General features: G+C 42.4%; 2 protein-coding genes across 5 annotated transcripts in view; one reads left to right on the plus strand and one right to left on the minus strand.

Moving 5' to 3' along the window:
* Window positions 1–114: 114 nt before the first annotated feature.
* Window positions 115–17,670, plus strand: STK25 (serine/threonine kinase 25). The gene is made up of 12 exons (XM_033150188.1): window positions 115–239; window positions 1,187–1,298; window positions 6,738–6,968; window positions 8,136–8,192; window positions 8,617–8,725; window positions 9,509–9,666; window positions 10,855–11,040; window positions 11,284–11,429; window positions 11,953–12,067; window positions 13,466–13,537; window positions 15,201–15,337; window positions 15,997–17,670. Exons 2-12 carry the CDS (start codon window positions 1,269–1,271, stop codon window positions 16,034–16,036), a joined length of 1,281 nt encoding a protein of 426 aa, XP_033006079.1. The 5' UTR covers window positions 115–239; window positions 1,187–1,268; the 3' UTR covers window positions 16,037–17,670.
* Window positions 17,671–18,430: 760 nt separating this feature from the next.
* FARP2 (FERM, ARH/RhoGEF and pleckstrin domain protein 2) overlaps window positions 18,431–24,454 on the minus strand; it is a 64,626-nt gene continuing 58,602 nt past the window's right edge. For 2 of the 4 annotated variants that reach the window (XM_033150183.1, XM_033150185.1), the window contains exons 25-27: window positions 22,159–22,266; window positions 21,327–21,478; window positions 18,431–20,127 (exon numbers count right to left, since the gene is read on the minus strand). In XM_033150183.1, the coding sequence (XP_033006074.1) occupies window positions 20,037–20,127; window positions 21,327–21,478; window positions 22,159–22,266 (351 nt within the window). In that variant the 3' untranslated portion in view covers window positions 18,431–20,036. Of the gene's footprint in view, window positions 20,128–21,326; window positions 21,479–22,158; window positions 22,267–24,212; window positions 24,353–24,454 lie in introns of those variants that run through there. The other 2 variants (XM_033150187.1, XM_033150186.1) reach the window with 2 other exon arrangements.

The following is a 24,454-nucleotide window of genomic DNA, read 5'->3' on the forward strand; positions in this document are numbered from 1 at the left end:
CGCCTTCTCCGAGTGCATGATGGTTATGATAGTCCCTGGCTCGGCCACTCCGTTGTGAGACGGCGCTGCAAAAACTACCCCTCCCAGCAGCCCAGGCGGCGAGTTAAAGATTCCTGCGCATGGCTGTTGGCGTCCTCCCTGCCTCTCCTGCAGTTGCTGTAACCGATTTGAGTATCCCGAGGTGGTTGCGCGCGGAGCCGCGATGGGTCAGCGGGGCGGGGCGGACCCTCGGGGTGCAGGTGAGGCGCGGAGGACACCGGAGCGGGGCTGCTTCTCTGCGGGGAGGGAGCAAGGGCTGCTCGGAGCAATGCTGGCGGCGGCAACCGTTGCCATGACAGTTGTGTCTGGAGGCTGGGTGGAGCTGCTGTGCTCGGGGGCAGCAGGGGAGGGGGCAGCCTGCCCCCCCCCCAGGAACCTCCTATTGGACGCACACTTTAAGGCCGGGCCGGACCTGCAAACCCACAAGCCACTGAGTCAGTATTAGGCTCTCGTGTCTTTGCAAGACCATTCATAAATTCGTAGGAAAGAGGCTGCCCCCGCACCCCACCCTTTTTACGGTCCGTAAAGACGGGGAGGGGTTGCCTTGGGAATTGCAGCCTGTGTCGTGCTCGCTATTTTTTTCTTTTTTTCCTTTAGTTATTCTGCATGGGGATGGAGGTGGACGACCTCTCATGCTCCAGAGGGATTGGTTGGTGTAATCTGTTTAGGTTTTGCTCTCTTAAGGGGCTTGGTCACGCTGAGCAGTAACTCCTTCGCTTGGGCTTCACTCCCAGTGGCTAAGTTGCCTACACTGTTGTTGTTTTTGTTTAGTCGTGTCCGACTCTTCGTGACCCCATGGACACTCTAGAAACTGTAAATATGGTGATGGTGTGTTTATCCCACCTTCCCTCCAAGGAGCTCAGGTGAGAAACCTGGAAATGGGCTTATCCACCTCATCCTCACAACAACCCTGTGAAGTAGGCTAGGCAATAAGAAAAGAAAGAGGGGGAGTGGAGTAACTGGGCCCAGGTTACCTGTGGCACCTAATGTTTTGTCCATGATATAAGTAGGCTAAATCTCTCTATCTCGAAGAGGGTAGGGCTGCCTATGGAAACTATTATTTGGCATTTATGGTGCAGTGGAGTCATTTCACAGGAGTTTTACAATAATAACTGGTTGCATTTTTGTTTTGTTTTGTTTTAAATAGTTTAAGTGATCCATAGAAGAGAGCACATTTTTAATTACTGTGTAAGAAGATTGGTGAATGGGTGTTGTGCTGATCTTCAGCCATGGCCCACCTGAGGGAATTTGCCAACCAGGTAAGTGAGAACTGGAGGCTCTTTTTGAATAAACTTAGGGCTTGTCTACACTCCCATGCCTAGAATGCATTGGTCCAAGTAATTTCCGCTTGTCTCTTCCTTTTTAGGCATGGGTGCAAGAGGTTTTACCTTTGCACCACCATTTGTTTCTGGAAAACCCCCAGTTTAGCGCTAAATCAGAACAAGTGGCAATCCACAGAAAACCCAATTGTTCTGATTCAGTGCTAAAATGCCGGTTTTCCCAGAGGAAAGCAGTAGGGCAAATGGAAGTGTGGATGAACCCTAAATTAAACTAAAGCATACTCCCCATGAAAAAGCTACCATACTATATGAGAAATTGACTAAAAGGAAGACATCTAAGGTCACTGTGGTGCTGAATGATTTGTCAGTTTACTGATATCAAAATGAATCAACAGAAAGGCAATGCCTCCAAATGATACTGTGAATTTTATTTTCTTAAAATACACTACACGTTTTGGTAAAGCTTTATTCAGGAGCACTGAACAGTTTTCCATATAGCCAAAAGGATATGTTAAGGTTATTATACTGTTTTGTAAAAAAAAAAGAGAGAGAGAGAGAGAGAGAGAATAACAGTACCACTTTGAGGTGCTGCCTCTTTTTTGCTATTTGGTGCAGCAGCACAATTTGCTAATTGTGCCCAAGTGTGGAATTTAGTATAAGGCACCCACACTTAGTACTCTTAAAATCTTCGCTTCCGTTGCATATCTGGTCTTTCTGGCTTGGTAGCACTGGAAATCTTTTGACGCTGAAGGGAGGGAACAGGATTTTTCTTGACTTCTCCCTATGATTACATCACCTAACTTCAGAACCTGGTGAAACATATTCTGCCTTCCTCTGCACTAGAATGGAGGGCAGGCCAAACACAGGTAGTAGGATTATGAAGCCAGCACCAAGATCCTTCTGCTCAGCTGCATCTAGGAACAGCTAGTGGTGTGAATGGAGTGAATGGTTGTAGCTGCCGAGAGAGAGAGAAAAGAAGAAGAGGGAGGAGAGAGAGGAATGGAAGGCAAGTGTGGTGGAAAGGCCTGGAGACAGAAGGTGACAGAACAAACTCAGCAAAGAAGAGGCTGGGGAGGAGGGGCTTGGAGCAGTAACCCAACTCAGGAAAAGGAGGCAGATGAGCCAAACCTAGAGTAGCAAGAGAGTTGATGGAGATCAAAAGGGCCTGACTGGGGGCTTGGAAAGAGGAATTACCCTTGAGACTCTATAAGGCAGCTCTCTGTGCTCCTAAACATTTGCATAATGACTTGTTCTCTTGAAGCACCCAGATTTGGTCATTTTTAAAATGCAACATGTTGTTCTACCTGGGTCCAATGTTTGTTACTTTGTTTTGTATGAAAAGTTGTGTGCTTCACACCTGTGTCATACCCTGATTCTTGGGAGAGCAAAACTTTCTCTTTCTGCAAACTGGTCTACCATTTCCCATCAAATGGTATCATCTCAGAAGAATCTGAGTACAGTGGTACCTCGTGTTATGTACTGTTCCCCTTACGAATTTTTCGGGTTACATGCTCCGCTAACCCGGGAGTAGATGCCCCTTGTTGCAAACTTTGCCCCGGAATGCGAGTGGAAGTTGCGCTCCGGCGGCATTAATGAAAGCATGCCTCATGTTACAAGCAGTTTCTGGTTACGAATGGACCTCCAGAACGGATTAAGTACGTAGCACGAGGTACCACTGAAGTAAGAAATATTTTTCAAAGTAGTGGATGGGTACATTAAGTTTGTGTTTCTAACACATACTGTAAATATTCAGGGCCTCTTTTTATTCCCTATGGTGGAATTTAAGGCTGAGAAATACTGTAGTAGCTTTAACCACTTCACCATATCTGGTTTCCCTCCCAGCTTTCTCTTTTACTGCCACAATGTACAGTGGTACCTTGGTTTAAGAACAGCTTAGTTTATGAACAACTTGGATTAAGAACTCTGCAACCCGGAAGTAGGTGTTTTGGTTTGTGAACTTTGCCTTGGAATAAGAACATGTTTTGCTTCCTGTTGAGTGTGTTCCATTTGTAAATTGAGTCCCCCACTGCTATGGGAAAGGACGCCTTGGTTTAAGAACGCTTTGGTTTAAGAACGGACTTCCGGAACGGATTAAGTTCGTAAACCAAGGTACCACTGTACGTGGCAAGGATGAGAGGCCAATAGCCAAGGAGTATGTTTGAGGGAAAGCAGCTGAGCAGTGTTAAGACCTGAGAGACAGACAGGAAGGACCACTGAGCTCACTACTGAAGGCATAATTTTTCAAGGTTCTTGTTTCTCTTATTCTGTGATCAGGATACATTCTTTGGGTGATTCATCCAATTTGTTGGCTTGGCTGCATCGTGCTGCATCCTCATAAATGACCTATTCGACGAGTCTTTATTTGCCTTCTGTTTTTCATAACGGATCATAACAATTTTCTAGGTTTCCTTCTCTGACGTCTTTTTTCTAGCTCATGAGATGTTGGCTTACTTCAGCCTTCCCCAAGCTCGTGCTCTGCAGATGTTTTGTACTACAACTGCCCTCAATCCCAGCCTGCACAGTTGTAGTCCAAGATAACTGGAAGGTTGGGGAAGTCTGGTTTATTTCCCCTCAGTCTCTTGTGCTCTAGCTCTCTTCTACCCCACTGTTGCTCACATTTCACTTCACTATATTGCCAGCAGGCATTCTTTCAGAGGCCTGTGCTGTTTGGGTGTTGCTATGGAGACAGGAGGATGTTTGGTTGCCCTCTTCTGTTTTGTTGACTGAGAACCCTATTAGAGTGGGGCTGAACTCAAAGCATGAGGCCTGCTCATACTTTGATTGGGTAACTGCCGTCCTTGAGTAGGAGAGGTTATCTCTTATACCCTGTCCAAAGGTTTCTTAATGGCATCTTATCAGTTTAATTACTAAAGATAAGAAATCTTGGGAAGAAGGGGAACTGAAACAGGTGTGGTCCTTTTTGATGACAGATTTATAAGCGAGTCTGTACTATTTCTTCCCTAAGCAGCGCATGTACACACACACACACAGTGTGGAAAATCCATTAACAGGGACAGCTTGTAACCCGTGCTTCAAAAAACAATTCTGCACTGAAAAAAAGTTACACTGGTATAAGCTAGTTTTCATCTTTGGTGTAATTAAATTATTTTTTTCAATCAAAGGTACTCCCAAGCACAGTTTACTAGAGCTTATCTTGGTTATAGGGCAGAGAAGATAGGTGCTGGGGTGGACATGACATTAAAGCCTCTCCCCAACTTTTCTAGTATTCTTGTGGTGTCTGAGGCAAACCCTGGAGAAATAGCAATCCTTCCTAACTGTCACTGTGGGGTGAAGCTTCTCAGATTGAATGTGGCTCACTCTCATTGTCTTTGTGATGGGGCAGCTTTGTGTATATGTTTGGGAAATTAAATCCTCTCACCAACTTTCTGGTATCTCTGCTGCTGTCATCCCATATCAGGTAACCCTAACAAATTTATGATGGTATAAGCTTTTGTGGGCTGGAGTCCACTTCATCAGATCACTTCCACACTTATGCCATAAGAAATTTATGAGACATTTAGGTTGTGCAGAACTTGTGTTGTTTTTGCTATAGCAGGCTAACACAGCTGCCCCTCTAGATGTTATGAATGCTAAGTTATTTTTAGCTCTTCTATTCAGTGTTTCCTAACCCTAACAGGAACCATGGTAATGTGGTTCAGTGTTATCTCCACATTGCAGAGAGATACTAGCTTGCTTAAGGTTACCTAGCTGAGTGTGTGGATTAGGCAGTATTTGAAGCAGGCTCTTCCTGGTTCATGGTTCATTCTTGGATACCTTTGACGCACTAGATACAGATGGGCAGGAACACTCTGTAATAGTTTGATAGCACTGGATTGTATATCTAAATGACTGTCTAGTTTCCAGTACCTGTCTTTGACATTTCAGATGCTGGAAGCTGACCGTATTTCAGGTCACTTTAAGGCTCAGGCTCATAGTGCAAGAATGATATCAATATGTGTGTGGTGGGGGGTGAGGCCTACTAAATCCCTAAAGTCTTGTTGATACCACAGTGGAAACCAATCAGATTTCAGCAGATCTTAATTATATTCCAGTGCAATTCTGATATAGGTGGAAATGCAATTTTGCTACTGAATTCTGGACTTTTTCAGAATCCTAACATCCCTACTAAAGATTTGTTTCCACTCTTAAAGTCAGAATTCAGACAGGTTGGAGATACACTGAACATGGGACGAACTTGCTACACACACACACACAGAGAGAGAGAGAGAGAGAGAGAGAGAGAGAGAGATGATAAGCCTTTAGGGTACTTCCATCATGAAGAATCCTTGTGTCATGTTGGGAAAGGCATGGCTTTGGTGTTGGCCTGTCAGGTACACTAGGGCAGCAGTTCTAAGGAAGTCTACTAGGAGCAACTTCTATTGAACTCCCTAGGACTTTTTCGTGATGGAATGAGTTTAAAAATGAAGAAAAACCCTGCTCAGTCAGATTAAACAACCAGACCACCGAACCTGGAATCCTATACAAGAAGTAGTCAAGCAGTAGCCTTCAGGAAGCCCACAAGCAAGTGCTGAAGGGACTAACCATATTCTGTTGTCTCCACTTCCCAGTAACTGGCATTGGGAGACACATTGCCCTATGAACATGAAGGTTCTGTCCATATATCACTGTAGTTGATAGTTTTATCCTCCATTAGCTAATCTACTCTTTTAAAGCCATCAGAGCTAGTGATGATCACCAAGCTTTGTGATAATAATAATAATAAATTTATTATTAGTACCCCGCCCATCTGGCTGGGTCTCCCCAGCCACTCTGGCCGGCTTCCAACAAATATTAAAATACATCAAAATATCACAGATTAAAAACTTCCCTAAAGAGGGCTGCCTTCAGGTATTTTCTGAATGTCAGGTAGTAGTTTATCTCCTTGACCTCTGATGGGAGGGCGTTCCACAGGGCGGGCGAGAAGGCCCTCTGCCTTGTTCCCTGTAGCTTTGCTTCTCGCAGTGAGGGAACCGCCAGAAGGCCCTCGGCGCTGGATCTCAGTGTCCAGGCTGAACGATGGGGGTGGAGACGCCATAAGTTAAAGATGTATTGTGTGAGGAGGTTATCTGCTTTGACTGTCTTAAATGTTTATACAGTAACTTTTATTTTATTTGGTGATCAGTTGTCCTAGTATGGCAGAAAGAGCAAATTTTATCTATCTCCACATCATACATACATTTTTTGGGCTGAGCTCCTGTTGCCTTTATAATGAGAAGTGAGCCCTATGCTAGATGATAGAATGGCTCTAACAGATGAATCATTAAATCCCTGCTATTTATGATGATTATGTCTATGAATTACCCACCCTTAACCCTAAAGTCCCAGGGCAGGTTAACATAAAAGTGCTACAGATTATTTTTTTGACTAGCTCTCTCTTCTTCTCTTCCCCCATCACCCCATTTATTCCTACTGACTCAGCACTCTCGGGTTGATCCAGAGGAACTGTTTACAAAGCTGGAGAGGATCGGTAAAGGCTCATTTGGGGAAGTGTACAAAGGAATTGACAACCGTACCAAGGAAGTGGTAGCTATCAAGATAATTGACCTAGAGGAGGCAGAGGATGAGATTGAAGACATCCAGCAGGAGATAACGGTGCTCAGTCAGTGTGACAGTCCCTACATCACCCGCTATTACGGTTCCTACTTGAAGGTAACTGAAGCTACCAGGGCAAGCTGCATCACAGTGCTTGTGGGACAGCTACTAGTAAACAATACTGCAGTTTGTGTACTTAAATAAGGGAAATGGGTTTAGTTCACCCACTAAATCCATTTCTCTCCCTCCACCCCACCCCATAAAGTGTTCTCAATGATTCTTGTGGCTGGGACATTAGTGTGGCAGTGGGTGTGGAGGAGTGAGCATGATAAGAGAACTTCATCTTTGGAGGCCTTTTTCCTTGGTGCAATCAGAAATGTTTAACTAAAAATTCTTACAATTAGCATGACACAAATATTTAGTGACTTAGAAATTTGACTAATTAAGTAAAATTCAAACTCCAAGAATTAAAGAGGAAACCCCTTCCCTGCTTATGAGTTGCAGACTCTTTATTAGTGTTGTCATGAGTTTGAGGATGCCAGAGTGTCATGATAAATCAGCTATTAGCAAGATAAAGGAGCAAACTACAACACTGGGCAATCTCAATACTTGCTAGTATCGCAAGTCCTGCTGGATCAGACCAATGGCCCATCAAGTCCAGCATTCTGTTCTCGCAATGCCAGCCAGATTTTTATGGGAGGCCTGCAAGCGGGACACAAGTGTAATAGCACTCTCCTGTTCCTGAGCAACCGGTTCTGAGGCATACTTTCTCTGATACTGGAGCGTAGAATATAGCTGTCATGACTAGTTGTTATCGATCACATTTGAATTCTTTTCCATTCAACTTTTTACTACATTTAAGTAGCAGTGTAATGGAGAAAGCTGGGCCAGAACCATTCACCCTGCCTGACCTGCCTCTCTTCTCAGGGTATTATTATTATTATTATTATTATTATTATTATTATTATTATATAGAAAAGGATTTAGAGATGTCCTTTCACCACAACAATCTACAGGCTGAAATGGAACAGTCCACCAAAAGCTGCAGCTTGTGATTACTCATGTAATTCAACTCTGAGAATAACAAAAAAATATCACTAGATATGTCTAGATATGTGGATCATGATGCTACCAAGCACTTCAGGTCTCATTGTGACATGCGAGAACTGAATGAGGAATACAGGTCTGGCATGTTTCTTCCGCTATTTTTAAGGCAAAACCAGGGTGGGCTTAATATTGAAATGACTGTCACTGCTTTCACACAACACCTTGTCTAATTTACAGGGCACCAAGCTTTGGATAATCATGGAGTACTTGGGAGGTGGCTCAGCACTGGATCTAGTGAGTACCTTTTTGTCATTCAGTTCTGATACCTTAACAAGATTCATCCTGGAACATAGAATTAAAAGCAATTCTACATTGGTTGCATGAAGTACCATCTCAAATCCACATTCAGAACTGCCACACCCTGTAGACTGCCCATATCATTCAACAAAATACATTTGTGCCAAGTGGTTATGAATGAACAGCTCAATACTTAATCAGTAATCACAGCCCAGCTCTCTGATCCCGCTTTAGTTCATGTACAAGTTCATGTGTACATAACTACATTCTTCTTTTCTCTCTCTTTTTCTGATCTCCATGCAAATGGTTGTTCCTGCCATCTAAGTTAAAGTTTGCTAAGCATGGAGAACTGAGCGACTTCGGTTTGAATGTATTAAATGTACCTCACTCCTTAACAGTCATTCCTACACTTCTCCTGTAGCTCAAGCCTGGACCTTTGGAAGAGACCTACATTGCCACCATTCTCCGAGAAATTCTAAAGGGTTTGGACTATCTTCACTCTGAGAGGAAAATCCACAGAGACATCAAAGGTCAGGCTTGCAAAATACACGTCTTCATTCCCCCCCCCCTATCAGTTCTCTTAAGAGGCAGTTGAAACCACATGTACTTGCTTTCACCGACAATGTCTATGCTAGAATCGCCCTCCGCCCCATTTGGATTTCTGTGATCATTCCTTAAATCAAGAAGTATGAATTCTGGCAGTAATTTGTGCACATCAGAATAGTCTGAAGACTTATCGGGACCACTAAGGCGGATTTAGTTCTATAACCAGGCCTGAACTCAGACTGAGATGGGTCTACATCAAAGGTGCAGAACAGCTGATGGGAATTATACCTGCGTATGCAGAGGGCTACAGGTTTCCCACCTGTGGTCTAGATAGTAGGTATCCTCCAGGACTGCCTGCAGCTGCTCTGGCACTACTTTCTCTAGTAACTTGGCTGTAAAGGGTGGACTTCTTGAGGAGTGGCTGTACCATTAAGATATAGAAAAGGAGGGCAGGAGAGCGGGCTAAGAATTGAGAACAAGGTAGGGGTTAAACAAGCTTTGGTAGTTCATACAGGGTGAAAATATAACCCTTCTGCCCTATTTGCAAAGTCATAAGAGATTGGGCTTAGAAGTAGCAGGGAGGATCGAGCCAGTTTTTGGGATGTTCTGCCTTCCTTTGTGCCATTGCTAAGGCACCGTTATTAAACCAGGAATTAACACAAAACATGTTTACTGGGGCTTCAGAAAGGCATCATTTCTTACTGCAAGATAATTCATTGTATTCCCCTTTGATTCAGCTGCCTTTATTATTGTTTTTCTATGAACAGCTGCTAACGTGCTACTTTCAGAGCAAGGCGATGTGAAACTAGCTGACTTTGGTGTGGCTGGCCAACTGACAGATACCCAAATCAAGAGGAATACCTTTGTTGGGACTCCTTTTTGGATGGCACCTGAAGTCATCAAGCAGTCAGCCTATGACTTTAAGGTGAGCCGAGAGGAGTAGGTGAAAGCCTACTGGAACCCTAGCTCATCATTTAGAATGCATGTTACATTGCCTTATCCCGTGTTCTGCCTACGTTAGAAAGAAAGGTGCATAGGTGGGTAAAATGTGCACATGCTTCCAAGTCTTGCTATACACATCATTGGCCACTTAGTGCCCCCTTCAGTTTTCTAGTGAAGGATGTGCTTTGCACAGCTTTAAAGAAATCTGTTCAATGGGTTCTCCTAACCCTCTGGATCAGATTTGGGGAGGGCACTGGGTGCACATGGGGGGAGGAGAGGTGTGGAAGTGCCGTCGTGCAATAATCAGGAATCTTTGCGCTAAGAGAATGTGTTAGTTGGATCCCATCCTAAAAGTAAAATTCATGATTAGAAATGCAGCCTGCTTTGACAGTGTAATATACCCAGATCTATGGTGCAGTCCATTAGGTTTAAAGATGCATTAAAACAGTCTGTAATATGTATTTCTTTAAGACTTCTTACCTGCCTTTCACCACAAGATCCCAGGACAGGTTACAACAATATAATACACAGTGACAAAGAAACAAAGAAACTGTTTTGCTTCAATTGGAACAAAACAGTATTATCGTAATTCCTTATATAATTTAAATGCTTGCTATTCACAAGTTGTGATCAGAGCTTAACTGCACACCCTGTAAAGGCAGCCACCTTTGTATTAGAAAATGAAGAGTACAAAAAACTTCTTGCACTTTACAAGATTTCAAATCTAAGAGATAGTTAGCTTAATTATAGGACTGCTTAATAAAAGATAAAAAGAGATTTTAAATACATGTTAAATCTCCATGTCTTATTGCTGTCCAACCTACAGCAGTCTGACCTTCTGGATTATCTTGTAAATCGTAGGCTTAGTAAAAATGTTTTGCTCAGACACACCTATTCAAGAACTTCTAAATCTGTGTCAACCAGAAATAACTTTTACCTTAAGATGTCGTTTCATTTTAGACATATGGATCAAGGAGACGCCCACATGATAAGCACACAAGTTGTCACTCACTCAATCACATACAGAAGTCGGGCAATTATGGGAGGCAAGTGAATGATTTGAGTCTCTGTAGGAGTCCCCTTTTCCTGTGAATCAGCACCAAAGCTCAAGTCAATGCAGTGTGCCATGGTAACACTGAGTGTTCAAAGATTGTTCTCATTTTTCTTCCAGGCAGATATTTGGTCCCTTGGAATAACTGCTATTGAACTGGCAAAGGGAGAGCCTCCAAACTCTGACCTGCATCCTATGAGAGTTCTCTTCCTGATTCCCAAGAATAACCCCCCAACGCTAGAGGGACACCACAGTAAGCCCTTTAAGGAATTTGTGGAAGCCTGCCTTAACAAGGACCCCAGATTTGTAAGTGTTGCTCCAGCCTCTTCTCATAAGCAGAGCCCGAGTGTCAGGTCAGAAAACCTGGCAGCTGCTAGCTAGCAGAGCTCTGAAATGCTTGTCCTTGGAGATGAACCAGTAGGAATGTGCAGAGTAGGCCTTAGTCATCTTCAAATTGAAAAGACTCCTTGGAAAGTGGCAGTGGTAGCTGTCCGCCTTTATGGCCTTGTCCCTGCCAGCTAAAGCACCTTGTCTCTTGTATTTGTGCAGAGACCCACTGCAAAGGAATTGCTAAAGCACAAGTTTATCACACGTTACACCAAGAAAACATCATTTCTCATGGAGCTCATTGACCGGTACAAACGCTGGAAGTCAGAGGGGCATGGTGAGGATTCAAGCTCAGATGACTCTGACATGTATGTATGTTTCCATTTTATTTTAAAAACATTTATAAGCTGCTTTTAAAACCTCTGAGACATTTGTCCTACTTTGAGAATCTTTCATTTCCTCCCCTTTCTCCACACCCGAATAATCAGGGTGTGATTGCTCAGTTGTCACTGAGAAAAGTTTCGGCAGATTTTTTATTTGTACCGATAAAGCCAGTAAGATTTTATGTAGCTTGTTGAGAAGTACAGATGGGCACAAAAAGCAACATATGATTTGTCATGCTGGCTGCTTCCAGTCTTTAAATAAGATAATTGCGTGGTGACATGGAATATATGAATACCCAGTTCTGGGCTATGAGTTTGGTATCTACAGTATTGGTACCAAGTACATTCTAGCCCCTTGATAATGGTTGGAAAATGCAAACAATGAGTTTGCGTTTAAGTGAGATTAAGCTGGAAAAGCCTGCAGTTGGGGAAGCCCTGCCCCTGCACATTTTGGCACTCCTCTACCCAGTGTTCTTTGAATGAAATGCACTTTCACTCTTGTTTCTAGTGATGGAGACGCAGATGAGAGAGATCAAGGGCCAATCTGGACTTTCCCACCAACCATTCGTCCCAATTCCTTGAATAAGCTGCACAAAGGGATGTCTCATCATGGGTCCCAAAAGGTCAGTGTGGTGTCCATTACCGCTGGGGCAAACCACCAAAAAACCTTGGTTACGTACAATAGTAGCACAAACCACAACAAACGCAACCTGCTGAGTATCATAAATATAATATCTTATTTTATGTCATTACCATCGAACGGGGTATGAAATTCAACTAAATGCTAAACAAGGATTACAATATAAAATATATACAGGTCTGCTTCACATGTGTAGAAAGAGGCCCAAAATAATCAATGCATGGAGGAGTGATAATAATTCATAAAGTTCAGTAATGTTCCATGCATAGGAATACTAGACACGAGCAAAATACGTGGGATGTAATAGTTCCATGAGATGATACAAGAAGCAACAAGGATTTCCAGAATATATTCTCCCCGTTTCGTCCTTCGGCTTCTTCAGCATTATGGAATCAAACACAATGCTATGGCTGTATACATCATAGGTATTCCAAAAGGCTGCAATCATAATGTGAAGTACAAGGGCGCAACAGGGAGAGTATTCCTTACTGTACCACAAGAGTTTATTGCAACCTTTTGGAATACCTGTGATGTACATTGTGCTCGCTTCGGCAGCACATATACCTGTGATGTACATTGTCATAATATCATGTTTGATTCCATACTGCTGAAGAAGCTGAAGGGCGAAACAGAGCAGAACGTATCTTGCTTTAGATTTTGGAGTCTGCTTATTCTGCTCTGTTTTTTTGTTAACTCATGGAAGATTCCGTTTAATGCAGTGGAGCTAGAATGCAGGTCAGGGTTGGGAAACTTTTTTTGGACTGGTGGACCAGATCATTATCTGTCCCCACCCAATTGACAGATGAGTTGTCCCTCCCACCTGTCCAGTAACCAGCTGGTTTCTGGGTGCTTGGGTACTATAACGCACAAAGCTTTGCCAGCTGCCAAGTGCCAAGCATAGGGAAATTGCAAGAAATAAAGTTGGCAAACCTGCTTTCTGTAAAGATTGGCTGTGTGATTGACTTCCCCACCCAAGCTGTGCCTCTACCTGCCCCACACCTGAAGTCTCATCTGATGTCAGGCATGGGGCAGCTGGGCATGATTTGAGGGAAATGGCCATCCCTGATAAAGGAAGTGTTCTACAAATAGTAATCCTGCTGTTAGTTGCTGCTGCAAAATGGTGTAACATCATACTCTTTGCATACAGGTTGCTACTTCTGCCTGTGCCATTTATCTGCCTTAGGATTCTAGAGTCCATGTAGGGGCTGCAGCACAAACTGGAAGATTCTTAACAGATGCTATATCTACTTTGTTCTTTACTGTTCCTGCTAGTGGTAGTAGATTAATGTCGCTTGTCAAAGCAAAGCATTTTCATAGACAGGTTGAAAGAACTGTTCAGAGTCATATTGAATAGCATCCTTCTTGTCCCTCCTCCTATTAGCCTGCTGAGCCTATCAAGCGGCAACCACGGTCTCAGTGTCTCTCTACTCTTGTACGTCCTGTCTTCGGAGAGGTGAGGTGGCAGGGTCTGACTTTTTCCCAGTTATTATCTGTAACATATGAAGTGTTTCTCTGAGGATGTTGGGTTAGAATAATGAGTAGGAGCTGACAACCAAGTGATGGTAAGAAATTAGACCTTTTACACTCCTATGGTGATGCTGAAGTTTCTATCTTCATCTCTGTTTTTGTGGATGAACAGGTAATGGCTGTGGTTCTGCATGGTGAAATGTGGCTGTAGTCCAAGACATTTTCATTTCAGGAGAAAAACACTCAAAACCAAAATAAGCTGTTGGTATCACCTAATACACATAATATGTGAATGCACATTTTAAGCTATCAGCTACTCAGATGCTGGTGTCTGGCTTCATACCACATGGTGTTCTTTTCTAACAAAAGTCATTTCCTTCTAGCTGTGGAACTAGGAATAAATAGCTATTCCTTTCCCAGATTATTAGAATTAATCTTTTGCCTTGTTCTGCATCCTTATGATGTGGGAGGCAGCTTGAACTCTGCAAAAGAGGTTGATCCCTGGATTATGAGCCAGGATCTGTGAGGACAGCTCAAAGCTACTTAATTTGCACAGCTGATGAAGGGGAGAGTTACTGAACCAGACACATGCTAGGTGGTATAAGAGAACAATATATGGTACAGTGGGTAGGGATCAGACAGGAAGTAATAAGTACACAGGGGCAGAGTACTCTAAAGAAGGACATGACTACAAAACATGCACACCTTGCTATATCCACAATCCAGGCTTGCTGGTCTACATTTGGTAAAATTGGGTCAGCAATCACGTAGCTGCATGTATTAAGAAAGCAATGTGTTGTTTAGCTGGAGTTGCAAGCTTCCCAGGGACATTGGGCATCACATAGTGAGTGAAGCAACTGGGTGCAGTATAGTGCTGGGTGGTTGATTGCATACTCTTGCCAACAGCCACAAGCTTTTGGGGAGATTTAGTTCCCAACTAAACTTAGGAACCGGGTGCAAGTTTCCTGATATCTAGTGTGCTTAGTTATTACAGCAGTGGGCCGCTCCAGTGAGCCTCGTCCAGCTCCAAATCATTATGTGTCACTTGAGCTTGTCACTTACTGTAGCTTTAGGCAATTTTTACAGCTAGGCAACATTGCTGTTGCTGCAGCAGATTAATTCTAATTTCTGCTTGTTCAAGGTACTGTTTAAATTTGGCACCATTACCAGCCATCAGGAATAGCTTGCTATTTGAAACTGTCTTAGGCACTAATAGACACCTTTCTGAGTTTCCCTCCTACAGGAGCTAAGTTGCAACTTTGTGTGTCCACTCAGCCTTGTCTAAAATATTTCTGTGATGGGTGGTTGCATGTGTTTTGGGGAATCAGACCTATGCTCTGATAGGGGAAATGCTGTTTGTGTGTGAGGTTATTCCTGTTTATTCCCATTTCTGCCTCAGGCCTCTCACACCTATGGAATGCAGCCTCCAAAGTTTGAATCCAGCCCTTGGCATGAAAGAGGTTCTCGACCCCTGTACTACTACGGCCTTGGGGGCTGTGGAACTGGTCCATATTCTAGAGATGCCTGTTGTACTTCTTTATACAGCAAATGTTTTTGCCTCCCATGAAAATTGACATTAAGGATTTTGTGCTGCTACTTAGAGCTTTCTCTTGTTCTAAACATTTTGCTTTACTCTAATGTCTTGGCAGCTCAAAGACAAGCACAAGAACACTGGAGGCAACGTGGGAGCCATGGAGGAACTGGAGAATGCCTTTAGCTTAGCTGAGGAGTCTTGTCCAGGAATCTCTGACAAACTAATTGCACACATGGTAGAGCGAGTGCAAAGGTAAAAGTTCTGAGCATTGTTAATGTGACAATTTATTTTTGATGAGGATATGGGCTAGAAGGAGTAAGAGAAGCCAATCCTACACCTTGCCCCTGTACACCTTTCTCTAGTGCTGCTGTTCTTAGTTTGGGCCCAAGATATAGCTGTTTGCTTAGGACCACATACTCTGCCCTAGGCAACTGTCTGGCATTCTGGTCCTTTAACTGGTGGTTGTATGGGATGATGAAATCTAAATTATTATTATCAACTGTATTTTGCTACTGTCCTTCACCATAAGGTCCCAGGGTAGGTTACATCTACAGAAATAGAATACAGGCAACAACTGATTTACATGTGTCTAATTGATGTGTGCAACACAGCAACCCAGAAGTGACTGGAAAAAGGGCTGGGCTTATGCATGTGCCACAATCACATGCCATGACCTGGAACACAACCCCCACACAAATCGAGGGTTGCCTGTACAATGAAAACTTAACCCTCAAAATACAATTATTCTTGTTAGTACATGGCCTGGGGCAAACATCTGCATCACCTGCCTGTTAAATTAGGACAGATGAGTTTTTGACAAGGTTGCTATTCCTTGTTTATGCTTGAATTTGAAGAAAGTTGGTGAGGCTGACAGCAAGAATTTACTATGAAGTTCTCTCTCTCTCCCTCAGGTTCTCACACAGCAGGAACCACCTGACTTCAGCACGCTGAGGCATCATCTTTGTTACTCATTGAAAGGAGGGTGACTTTTCCCACCCCAGCTCCATAAGAACTGCATATTGAATCCATCGCCATCTGCTGTTGGATGTTAACATTGTGCTATGGATTCCCAGACATTTCAGAGCCTTTGTGTGTGTTTCATGACCACCCTGGATGGGATTTACAACACAAATGAACATGGACTACTTTGCAGAGCCCTAGGAGGGTAATTTCTACAGTGTACTTCATGGAGGTTTTTAATTATATCCCAATTTCTCTCAGGTCAGACCTTGTTCAAAGAAAAATCCTGACTGCTGGAAAATGGAAATTCAGATAAACACATTCCAAAAGGGAAAAGGTGGGACTGTGTAGCTCCCTGCTTTGGCAAGAGGTATGTGTGAACATGTTCATCAGCAAGGAGGGATTATCACTACTCAATTAGGTGGGCATATGCTGGTGCTACTCAACAAGATTTTTGCTTAAGAGTTTCTCCTCAACTGTTAGAACAAGATTGGCCTAACAGTTGCTGAGACAGGTGAAGCTTGCCTTCTCCTTCTCCTGTCTGTCTACTTGCCTTTTGTGAGGTAGGTTTGACTGCTGCTTGCATTCTGCACTTAGCCCATGTTTCACCAGCAACAGCTTGGAAAAGATGTGCTCCTACTCAATCAAGGCCTTTTGCTGCTACTTATTATCTTGAGTGTGAACACTCAGTATCATGGATACATTCATATCCAATTCAAATAGTTTATCAAGAGTATTATGCACTTGCTAAAGAGGGAGAGAAGCTAAATGCTTAACTACACTTACAGTGTAAAAGGATTGTGGTATACTCCAAGTCTTCAAACTTTTTGGAAGTTTGCTGTTCTCTGAAATGTGACTGCAATTCAGTTAAATTTAAATACATGTGTGGTGCCAACAGCTGGAGGAAGTTGTAGGTGATGTTTCTAAAACTTATCCTGTCTCTTCTGAACTGTTCATTCTATTGTGGACTTGAACAGTACTTCTGCCCAATTTATTTATGGCCATTATCTCTGGTTCTGGCTGAGAAGTAGCCTATAAATACCGTAAGCATTTGAGACTTCCAACTAGTTCTTCCTCTTCAAGAAAGGAAGGTCTAAAGTAGTCACACAAATTGACAGTAGTCATATTGAAGAGTCACTTCCTAAATGTGTAAAACCATTTAGTCATTGACAGTGGTATGGATTTATTCTTTTGATAAGAGTTCAGGGGTGGAGGTGGAACTGCCTATTCTACATACCCTTGCAAGTAATGTTAGGGGGAAAGTAATGGAAATGCTCTTTTCTTGGTATTCATACTTTACGTCTTCAGAGCTGCAGTTGCTGCATTCTCAGTTTTGCTCATGGATAGCTGGGTTGAGAACATGGGCAGGAATATGAAGAATCCATTTTCCTTTACCATTATCCTCCAGGACTGCTTACGAAACATATGGGAATGATGTAGAAAGGAAAACAGGAAGCTGTGAAGCTGCTACTTTGTGCTGTTCATAAAAGGTACCTTGCATTTAACTCACAATTAATCACCAGTAAAGCTCCCACAGTGTCTATTCAAAACAACAGTGTCTTAGTTTTTCAAATGAGCAGTGAGAGGGATCTGCCACTTTCAATAAAACTAACTTGTCAAGTAAAGGCTGACTATATGGTTATTTATGCATTGCTAGAAACTCCAAAGCTGGACTGGATTTACTCCAGGGGAGAAAGGACTATTTTCCGTCTGATCTAATGCAGTGTGGGATTTCAGTTATGCTACTGAAGGGCCAGGGTTGTTTTGCTAGAGTGCATCTATCCACACACTGGTTGGGAGAGTTCTCGGCACTGCACTAAGATAAATCAGAGCAGGCTTTTTGGTGGTGGGGACTGGGGAACTGTTTCACCTGGAGAAGATATCTGCAGGGAAGGAAAAGGAACTGTACTTTGGTGCCCCAAAGTACAGGACTAAATTTCATCCGAGGGGAGCTTTCAGTTTACCATTAGCTGAAACATCTTGAACATAACAGCAATTCACCAGTAAAATTTATTTACCTAGGGGCGTGGTAGACTCTCCCTTCCCTGGAGCTCTTCTAGCAGATGCTGTACAGCCATCTGTTGTGAAGGCTGTAGGATTTCTTACGACAAGCAGGGGCTTGAAACAGATTGCCCACAAGGCCCCCTTCAACTCTCAATTGAGTTTTTTGTTGTTGACAATTTTGGTTAAGCCTGGATAAGTATTCAGTTGTAGGCCAGCCACAGCTCACTAGAGGTCTTAAGTTAATAAAATAGGAAAAATGGACTACTGCAGACTACACATTTGAAATGAGAATGTGGACACTGATGAGATGGGAATCCTTTTTATATTGAAAATTCTGAACAGAATAAGAATTAAGTTATGACAAACTGCTTGTGAACCATCTAGAGATCTACAATAGTTTATTTCCAAAAACAGACACTAATAAATAAAAAAATACATTAATGTATATTGAATGGCCATAATAGTAGAGAAGAATATTTAGCACTTTGTAGCTTCCTTATAAATGACAATGTCAAACAAAAAAACGTAACAAACCTTCCCTTTGCCCTCTAAGTGGGAAACCAACCCCAACCTTCTACCTAAAAGACTGACCTGCATAGTTTTAAGGGTCAATATGAGGAGTAATAAAGACATCTGTATTTTTCCCATGCCCTGCCCCTCCTTTAATTGCCCATACTTCAAAATGCAGTGTTCAATATATAAATATTTTTTTCACCTCAGTTTCTTCTAAAGCACACTACCCATCACCACATTGTTGCTCAACACAGTATAACATGACAAGTAAAGACCGCCTTCAAACCAGCAGACTACTTTCTACTACTATCCAAGGGTAACATGATAAACCATATCTGTCCCATAAAAGAAGTATATGAACTTAAAAAATAAAATGCGTAGGCTCTGCCTCCATGATCTTGGGACAATAGCACTATAGAGAAAAGGGGGGGGGGTTCAATTATTTTGCTATTGTGCAGTACTTGTTCCAACTGATCTGCCTTAATTCCTGAATATGCACTTTTAAATATGTCTGCACCAGTTCTCATACTAAGTCCCTGAGTATTCCCCCCACCCTGGCCTGTCACTGTTAAAGGACCTAAGAAGTAGAGGAGTGTCATTAATGAAGGAATAAACTCTTCCATAGTTACTCACTCCCAAACACTACTAGGCTTTTATTACTGCTGCACATGTGTGCTTATTGGACATACCTGCACATCTGTTACAATAGATGTTTTGGCTGAGGTAATAAAAACAGGGACTGGTTATTGCTGAAGCTGCCTTTCCTTTCCAACTGTCTGTATGCATATTAATAACTTTTAAAAGAACTTAGCCAAAACAGAGAACTCAGAACATTATCTGCAGGGGTACGGACACACTAAAAGGTCCGCTATCCTCATCTTTGCATACTTCAGTATCTTCTGTGTACTTTTCTACCCCCTCAAACTGACTGTGGAATCCTCTTTTCTCATGCCCACTACCCAAATAAAAACAATCCTTTCAACTTTGTTTGCACTGAGAAAGTAAGAAGGGTGAATTTGCTTCCTGGCAATTTTCTGAAGCACTCCACTCTACAGTGAGGAGAAATTCCATCTTAACATTAATGTGAACATTGCTTGCAGCGTGTGAGGCATGTATGGCTGGTAGGCTGAAAGAACAGGTTGCACACAGATTATTTAGTCGAGACTGAGCATTAACAAATAATAGAAAACCACATGAAAGCCAGAGAACTAACATTGGCCAAACCCCACCAAAAGAAGCAAGTCATGTAAATCCAGCAGCCACATTTTTTTCATGAACTGAATTCCCCAGAGTCTTTGCAGTCCCTTTGGATGAGAGAGCTTTCTACACTAAGCAAAATTCACCATCTTTCACAAGGCAGCTAACTTGGCCACAGGAGGGAGCAGATGGGTTCCTTTTACTACTATCATGCTCAGGCTCCTTTCCCCCATACTGCAAATAATTAACTTACAACAGAGACCCAGCTCTGCTTCTATCAGTTTGTGTTCTTTTCCTTTTCATCTTTAGGAAGGCAGAGGCTGGATCTCCCTGGAGAACTTGTGGCTCTCTTTATTACTTCCATCCACCTGACAAGAGAAAAAAAGAACTGTCACGACCCTAGTTCGTTACCTACTCACCAGCATTCTTTGAATGTGCTACATAATACCGGTAGTTTTTAGTAGGAATATTAATATTTCACTTTCCTTTTTGCTGATGATTTTAGTAAGATTAACACTCAAACTAACACTTAAAAGTTAACTTACTGTAAAGAAGGAGCCACAGTATCCCAACAGTCACCTTATAATTTGAACAAAGGTCTGTACAATTATGCTAGGTTTGTTGTTATAGTGCAAAGGGAGAGTTATAGAAGGGAGTCCTGCCAGGGGGACTGGCAGTTAATGCCCCTCTTTTTCACTGCCTCGATGAGTAATATGCACACCAGATCACTTTTATGAAGAGCACAGGAACTCAAAAGGAAGGTTCTCCCCAAGGTAAATTTTATTCTTTTTAAAAAATCCTCCTGGTTTTCCTGCTGCCAATGAGTAGTTTTACTGTCTCACCCAGCCCAGATGGTGAAGATTCAGTAGAGTCATTGGTGCTATTCATTAGTGATTTTGCACAGTTGTATCCTTATGGAGAAGGACCATCAAGTTTGGGACATTAAGCACATCTTCCTAAAAAATCTTTAATGTAAAGCCTAGACAGGTCCCATCACTGATCGCAGTGCACATTGCCTGCAACCACACACAACCTCTCAATCATCAACTTTTATCAGTAAGAACTGCTAAAACAAGGCTTCACTCAGGCTCACAGCCAGAGTATCTCTTTAGCCAAACAGAAATGGATTTGAGTTGTATATATTTACAATATATAGGAATTGCAATTTCCTAATGCGGTAAATAGTCCTCCCCTTACTAGAAAAATGGGGAGAAAGGCTTTAGGGGGGAATGCTTTTCCATATATATAGTTTTAGGCCTTCACTTCTCTACCACCTGCTTCAGGTGGGTTGAGAGAGAGGGCGCATTTCTCAGGTGATGTGCAAACTTCCATATATGTACAATTTCAATCTGAGCTACTTTTGCACAGAGTTCTTTCACTGACAGATTTTGAAGTTAGCAGAATCCACCAAAAGCTATCTCATTCATTAATATAGGCGAGGCCACAGAAAGCGTGACTTCTGTGTGAAATTCCAGCAGCTTCCTCAACTCATTACCAGGACAGTGAGTAGAGAACATTTGTCAAAATGGTAACGGGGGGTAACAAATTCATTTTGCAAATTACTTACCTCTCAAAGGTGTACTTGCTCTCAGCCCTGAAGAAATATACATGGGACTTGAACTGCAGTTTGAAGACATAATCCTTCTGAATGCCATCGGCCTCTACGGGTGTGCTGACAGTGTAACCAAGAAGTGGTAAACTGGCCAGTGGATAATCATCCTGAAAAAATAGCCAAGTTTTATTATTTATTTAACAGATGTCCATTCCATTCTTTAACCACCGTTTTCAGGGCAGCTTACAAAGAAAATGCAGGCAGCAACCCATTCTGCATGCGCCCAATTGCCACGTGACCACTGACGCACAGGTCCTTCTGGACCTGGAAGAGAGCAGAATGGAGGCAGAGCAGGCTTATGTGCGCTCCGCCAATAGACGCAGGGGCCAGGAATGGAACCTCTGCACAAAATGTTCACTGCCTGTACAAAAATGGAACAAAAACCTGTTTAGGGAAGCTTTTAATGTTTAACAGACTAATGTATTTTAATATTTTGTTGGAAGCCGTCCAGAGTGGCTGGGCAAACCCAGCCAGATGGGCGGGGTATAAATAATAAATTTATTATTATTATTAAACCCACCATGCACCACTGAGTTAATACATGAAGTTACAAGTAAAAAACAACAACAACCCTCAGTTCCCAGCCAGAGAGAACTAGCTCTCCCAAGTTCTAGGTACTGTATGCCGGCTGGAGGGCCTAACTAAAGCCGTAATTGGGAACCCTCTCTGCAATTTTATCCAACTAGGTGCTTTTAAAGAGCACCAAACAATGGCTTCACAAGGCATATTGCACCTCACTCCTATGTATGCCTAACACCATCTTGAAGTTGCGCCACATCCATCTTACCTGGTGCGTCTTGTAGAAGAACAAACAGAAGTTTGTAAAAACAACCCACAGCTTCTGCCAGCCGTTGCTGTTTTTGAATTTCCTCAGTAGGTATCCTGACAGCTGGTTCTACATAGAAGAGAGGAAAATATAGCGCAAGTGACTAGTAGTCATTCTCCACAACCGCTAAAAAAAACACCTGCTGTTAAATTTGCATTGCAGATTCAAAAAAAACCAAGTAACTTTTTCTAGGGGATGACTGAATTTGAGAAGGACTGCTTCAGAGCCTTTTTGTACGATTAGATATTTTGTGCAAGAAGTATACAAGTTACCTTTTTATGGTGGCGATATAATTTGCCAAGTGCAGTTAGAAAAGTTCCATATTTTTCCAGACAGTGCAATATTGGAGCATGGGTGTGTAACACAGACATTTATTGGCTATTCCCTGTGATGGAAGTTAATGACTGAGCAATATAAAGCCACCACCCAACTCCATGGTTGTGTAATTTGGAACTATTTAAAATTACAACCCCTCCAAAAAATTATTTGGGATTCTTTACTCTGAAACAACAACACTGGAGTGCTCGTCAAGCATTGTGTATGTCAGTGTTTTTCAACCACTGTTCCGCAGATGTTGCCTGGTGTGCCGTGGGAAAATTACTTTATATATAGTCAATATAGGCACAGAGTTAAATTTTTTAACATTTTCTAATGGTGGTGTGCCTCGTGATTTTTTTCATGAAACAAGTGTGCCTTTGCCCAAAAAAGGTTGAAAAACACTGGTGTATGTTATATTTATTTTACTGGCAGACCAGCAAAAACACCTCAATTGCCCCAACATTCCTATTTATTTATTTATTTATTTATTTATTACTTTTTTTTAAGCATTTGGCCCCCAAGTTTTTAAGGAGGTGGGAAGTAAGACAGCATTATTTTTTTATTCAGTTTGTAGCAGTGGCTCCCAAACTTGAAAATTGCTGTTGGTCTTGGTTGACCACTTAACTGGTTTTTCCACTTGTAGTAACTGTAATGTGCCGTGCTAGATGCTACATGGTTTTTAATTGCATTTTTTCTTGCTTCTTTTATTTCTTATATTCTATTTTATTGTATTACAATTTGCATTCCATAGAATGTCTTGTTTAATACAGGCATGCTGTTGAACAACTGCAAAAACCTCGTGGACCACAGGTAGTCCACAGACTGCAGTTTAGGAACTCCTGCTCTATGGCGGAGCTACCTACTCCCCGTTCAGATCCACTCAGGATATTTCACCGTTTCCACTAATGGTTGTTTGAGTCAGGCTTTTCCTGATCATACCAAAAAGGCTCTAAGGCAGGTGAACCCAATGTGCCCTGCAGATGATGTTGGACTACAACTCCTATCACCCCTCACCATTGGTCAAGGTGGCTGCGGCTGATGGGAGTTGGTGTCCAGCAACTTCTGAAGGGCACCCTGCACCAAGGTGTCTTCTCTCAGGTATGCCAGCTACTAAAGTAATGTCCATTTGTGCACACACCCACACACCCCTTTTTTACAGAGCGATAACTCTGCGTACTGCATTTCCTCCTTTGAAAGGGTAGAACTATGGATGCAACTGATTCATGTCCATGCTGTGTTAACTGTGTGACTTTAAGACCCCTTTTTTGTCCTCTACAACATGCTAAGAACCAGTAAGCAACACACAGAGCTTGCATTCTTAGTTAAGGAGACAATACAACTAGAAGACAGAAAATGTTGAGGGAAAGCACACAGTAAAAAGCCCTGCAGAGCACATGGCAGCAATGCCACTTTTAAGTTAACATGCTGGTAAAGTGAAGAGTAAGACCCACTGGAGGGAGGAGGAACCTAACTTGCTGTAATCTAATCTACAGGATAAATGAAATGCATCAAAACAATGGCATGTGTATCCAGGGTTCTTCTTAATAAAGGATGTCTTACCATTCAGTCCAATATTTTAGATCCTTGTTTCTGCACATTAGAACAGTGTTTAAGAGAGCTATAATGAGATGGTACAAGTAGAAAATGACTGTCTTCATAGGTCCTATCAATACTGAGAGTGAGTGAAGCAGCTTTACCTGAATCATACACAAATAATCAGACAGGGATAGGCTCTGGTTCCGGTACCAGCAAACATGGGTGATTGTGTTGGGCCGCTGAGTCTGGCCCAGCAAATAGCGAGGAGGAAGCTCTGGAGAAACAGCAAGAGAGCAGAAAACTGAGCAGGGCAAAGAGAAAAAGAAAGAAAAAGGTGATTTAGAACAAGAAAGGGCAGTACACAAAAAGGTCTGTTAAAAGAAATAGTATGAAAAAAGAAAAA

The sequence above is a fragment of the Lacerta agilis genome, chromosome 5 (assembly GCF_009819535.1).
Source record: "Lacerta agilis isolate rLacAgi1 chromosome 5, rLacAgi1.pri, whole genome shotgun sequence".
In the NCBI taxonomy this organism is placed as follows: Eukaryota; Metazoa; Chordata; class Lepidosauria; order Squamata; family Lacertidae; genus Lacerta; species Lacerta agilis.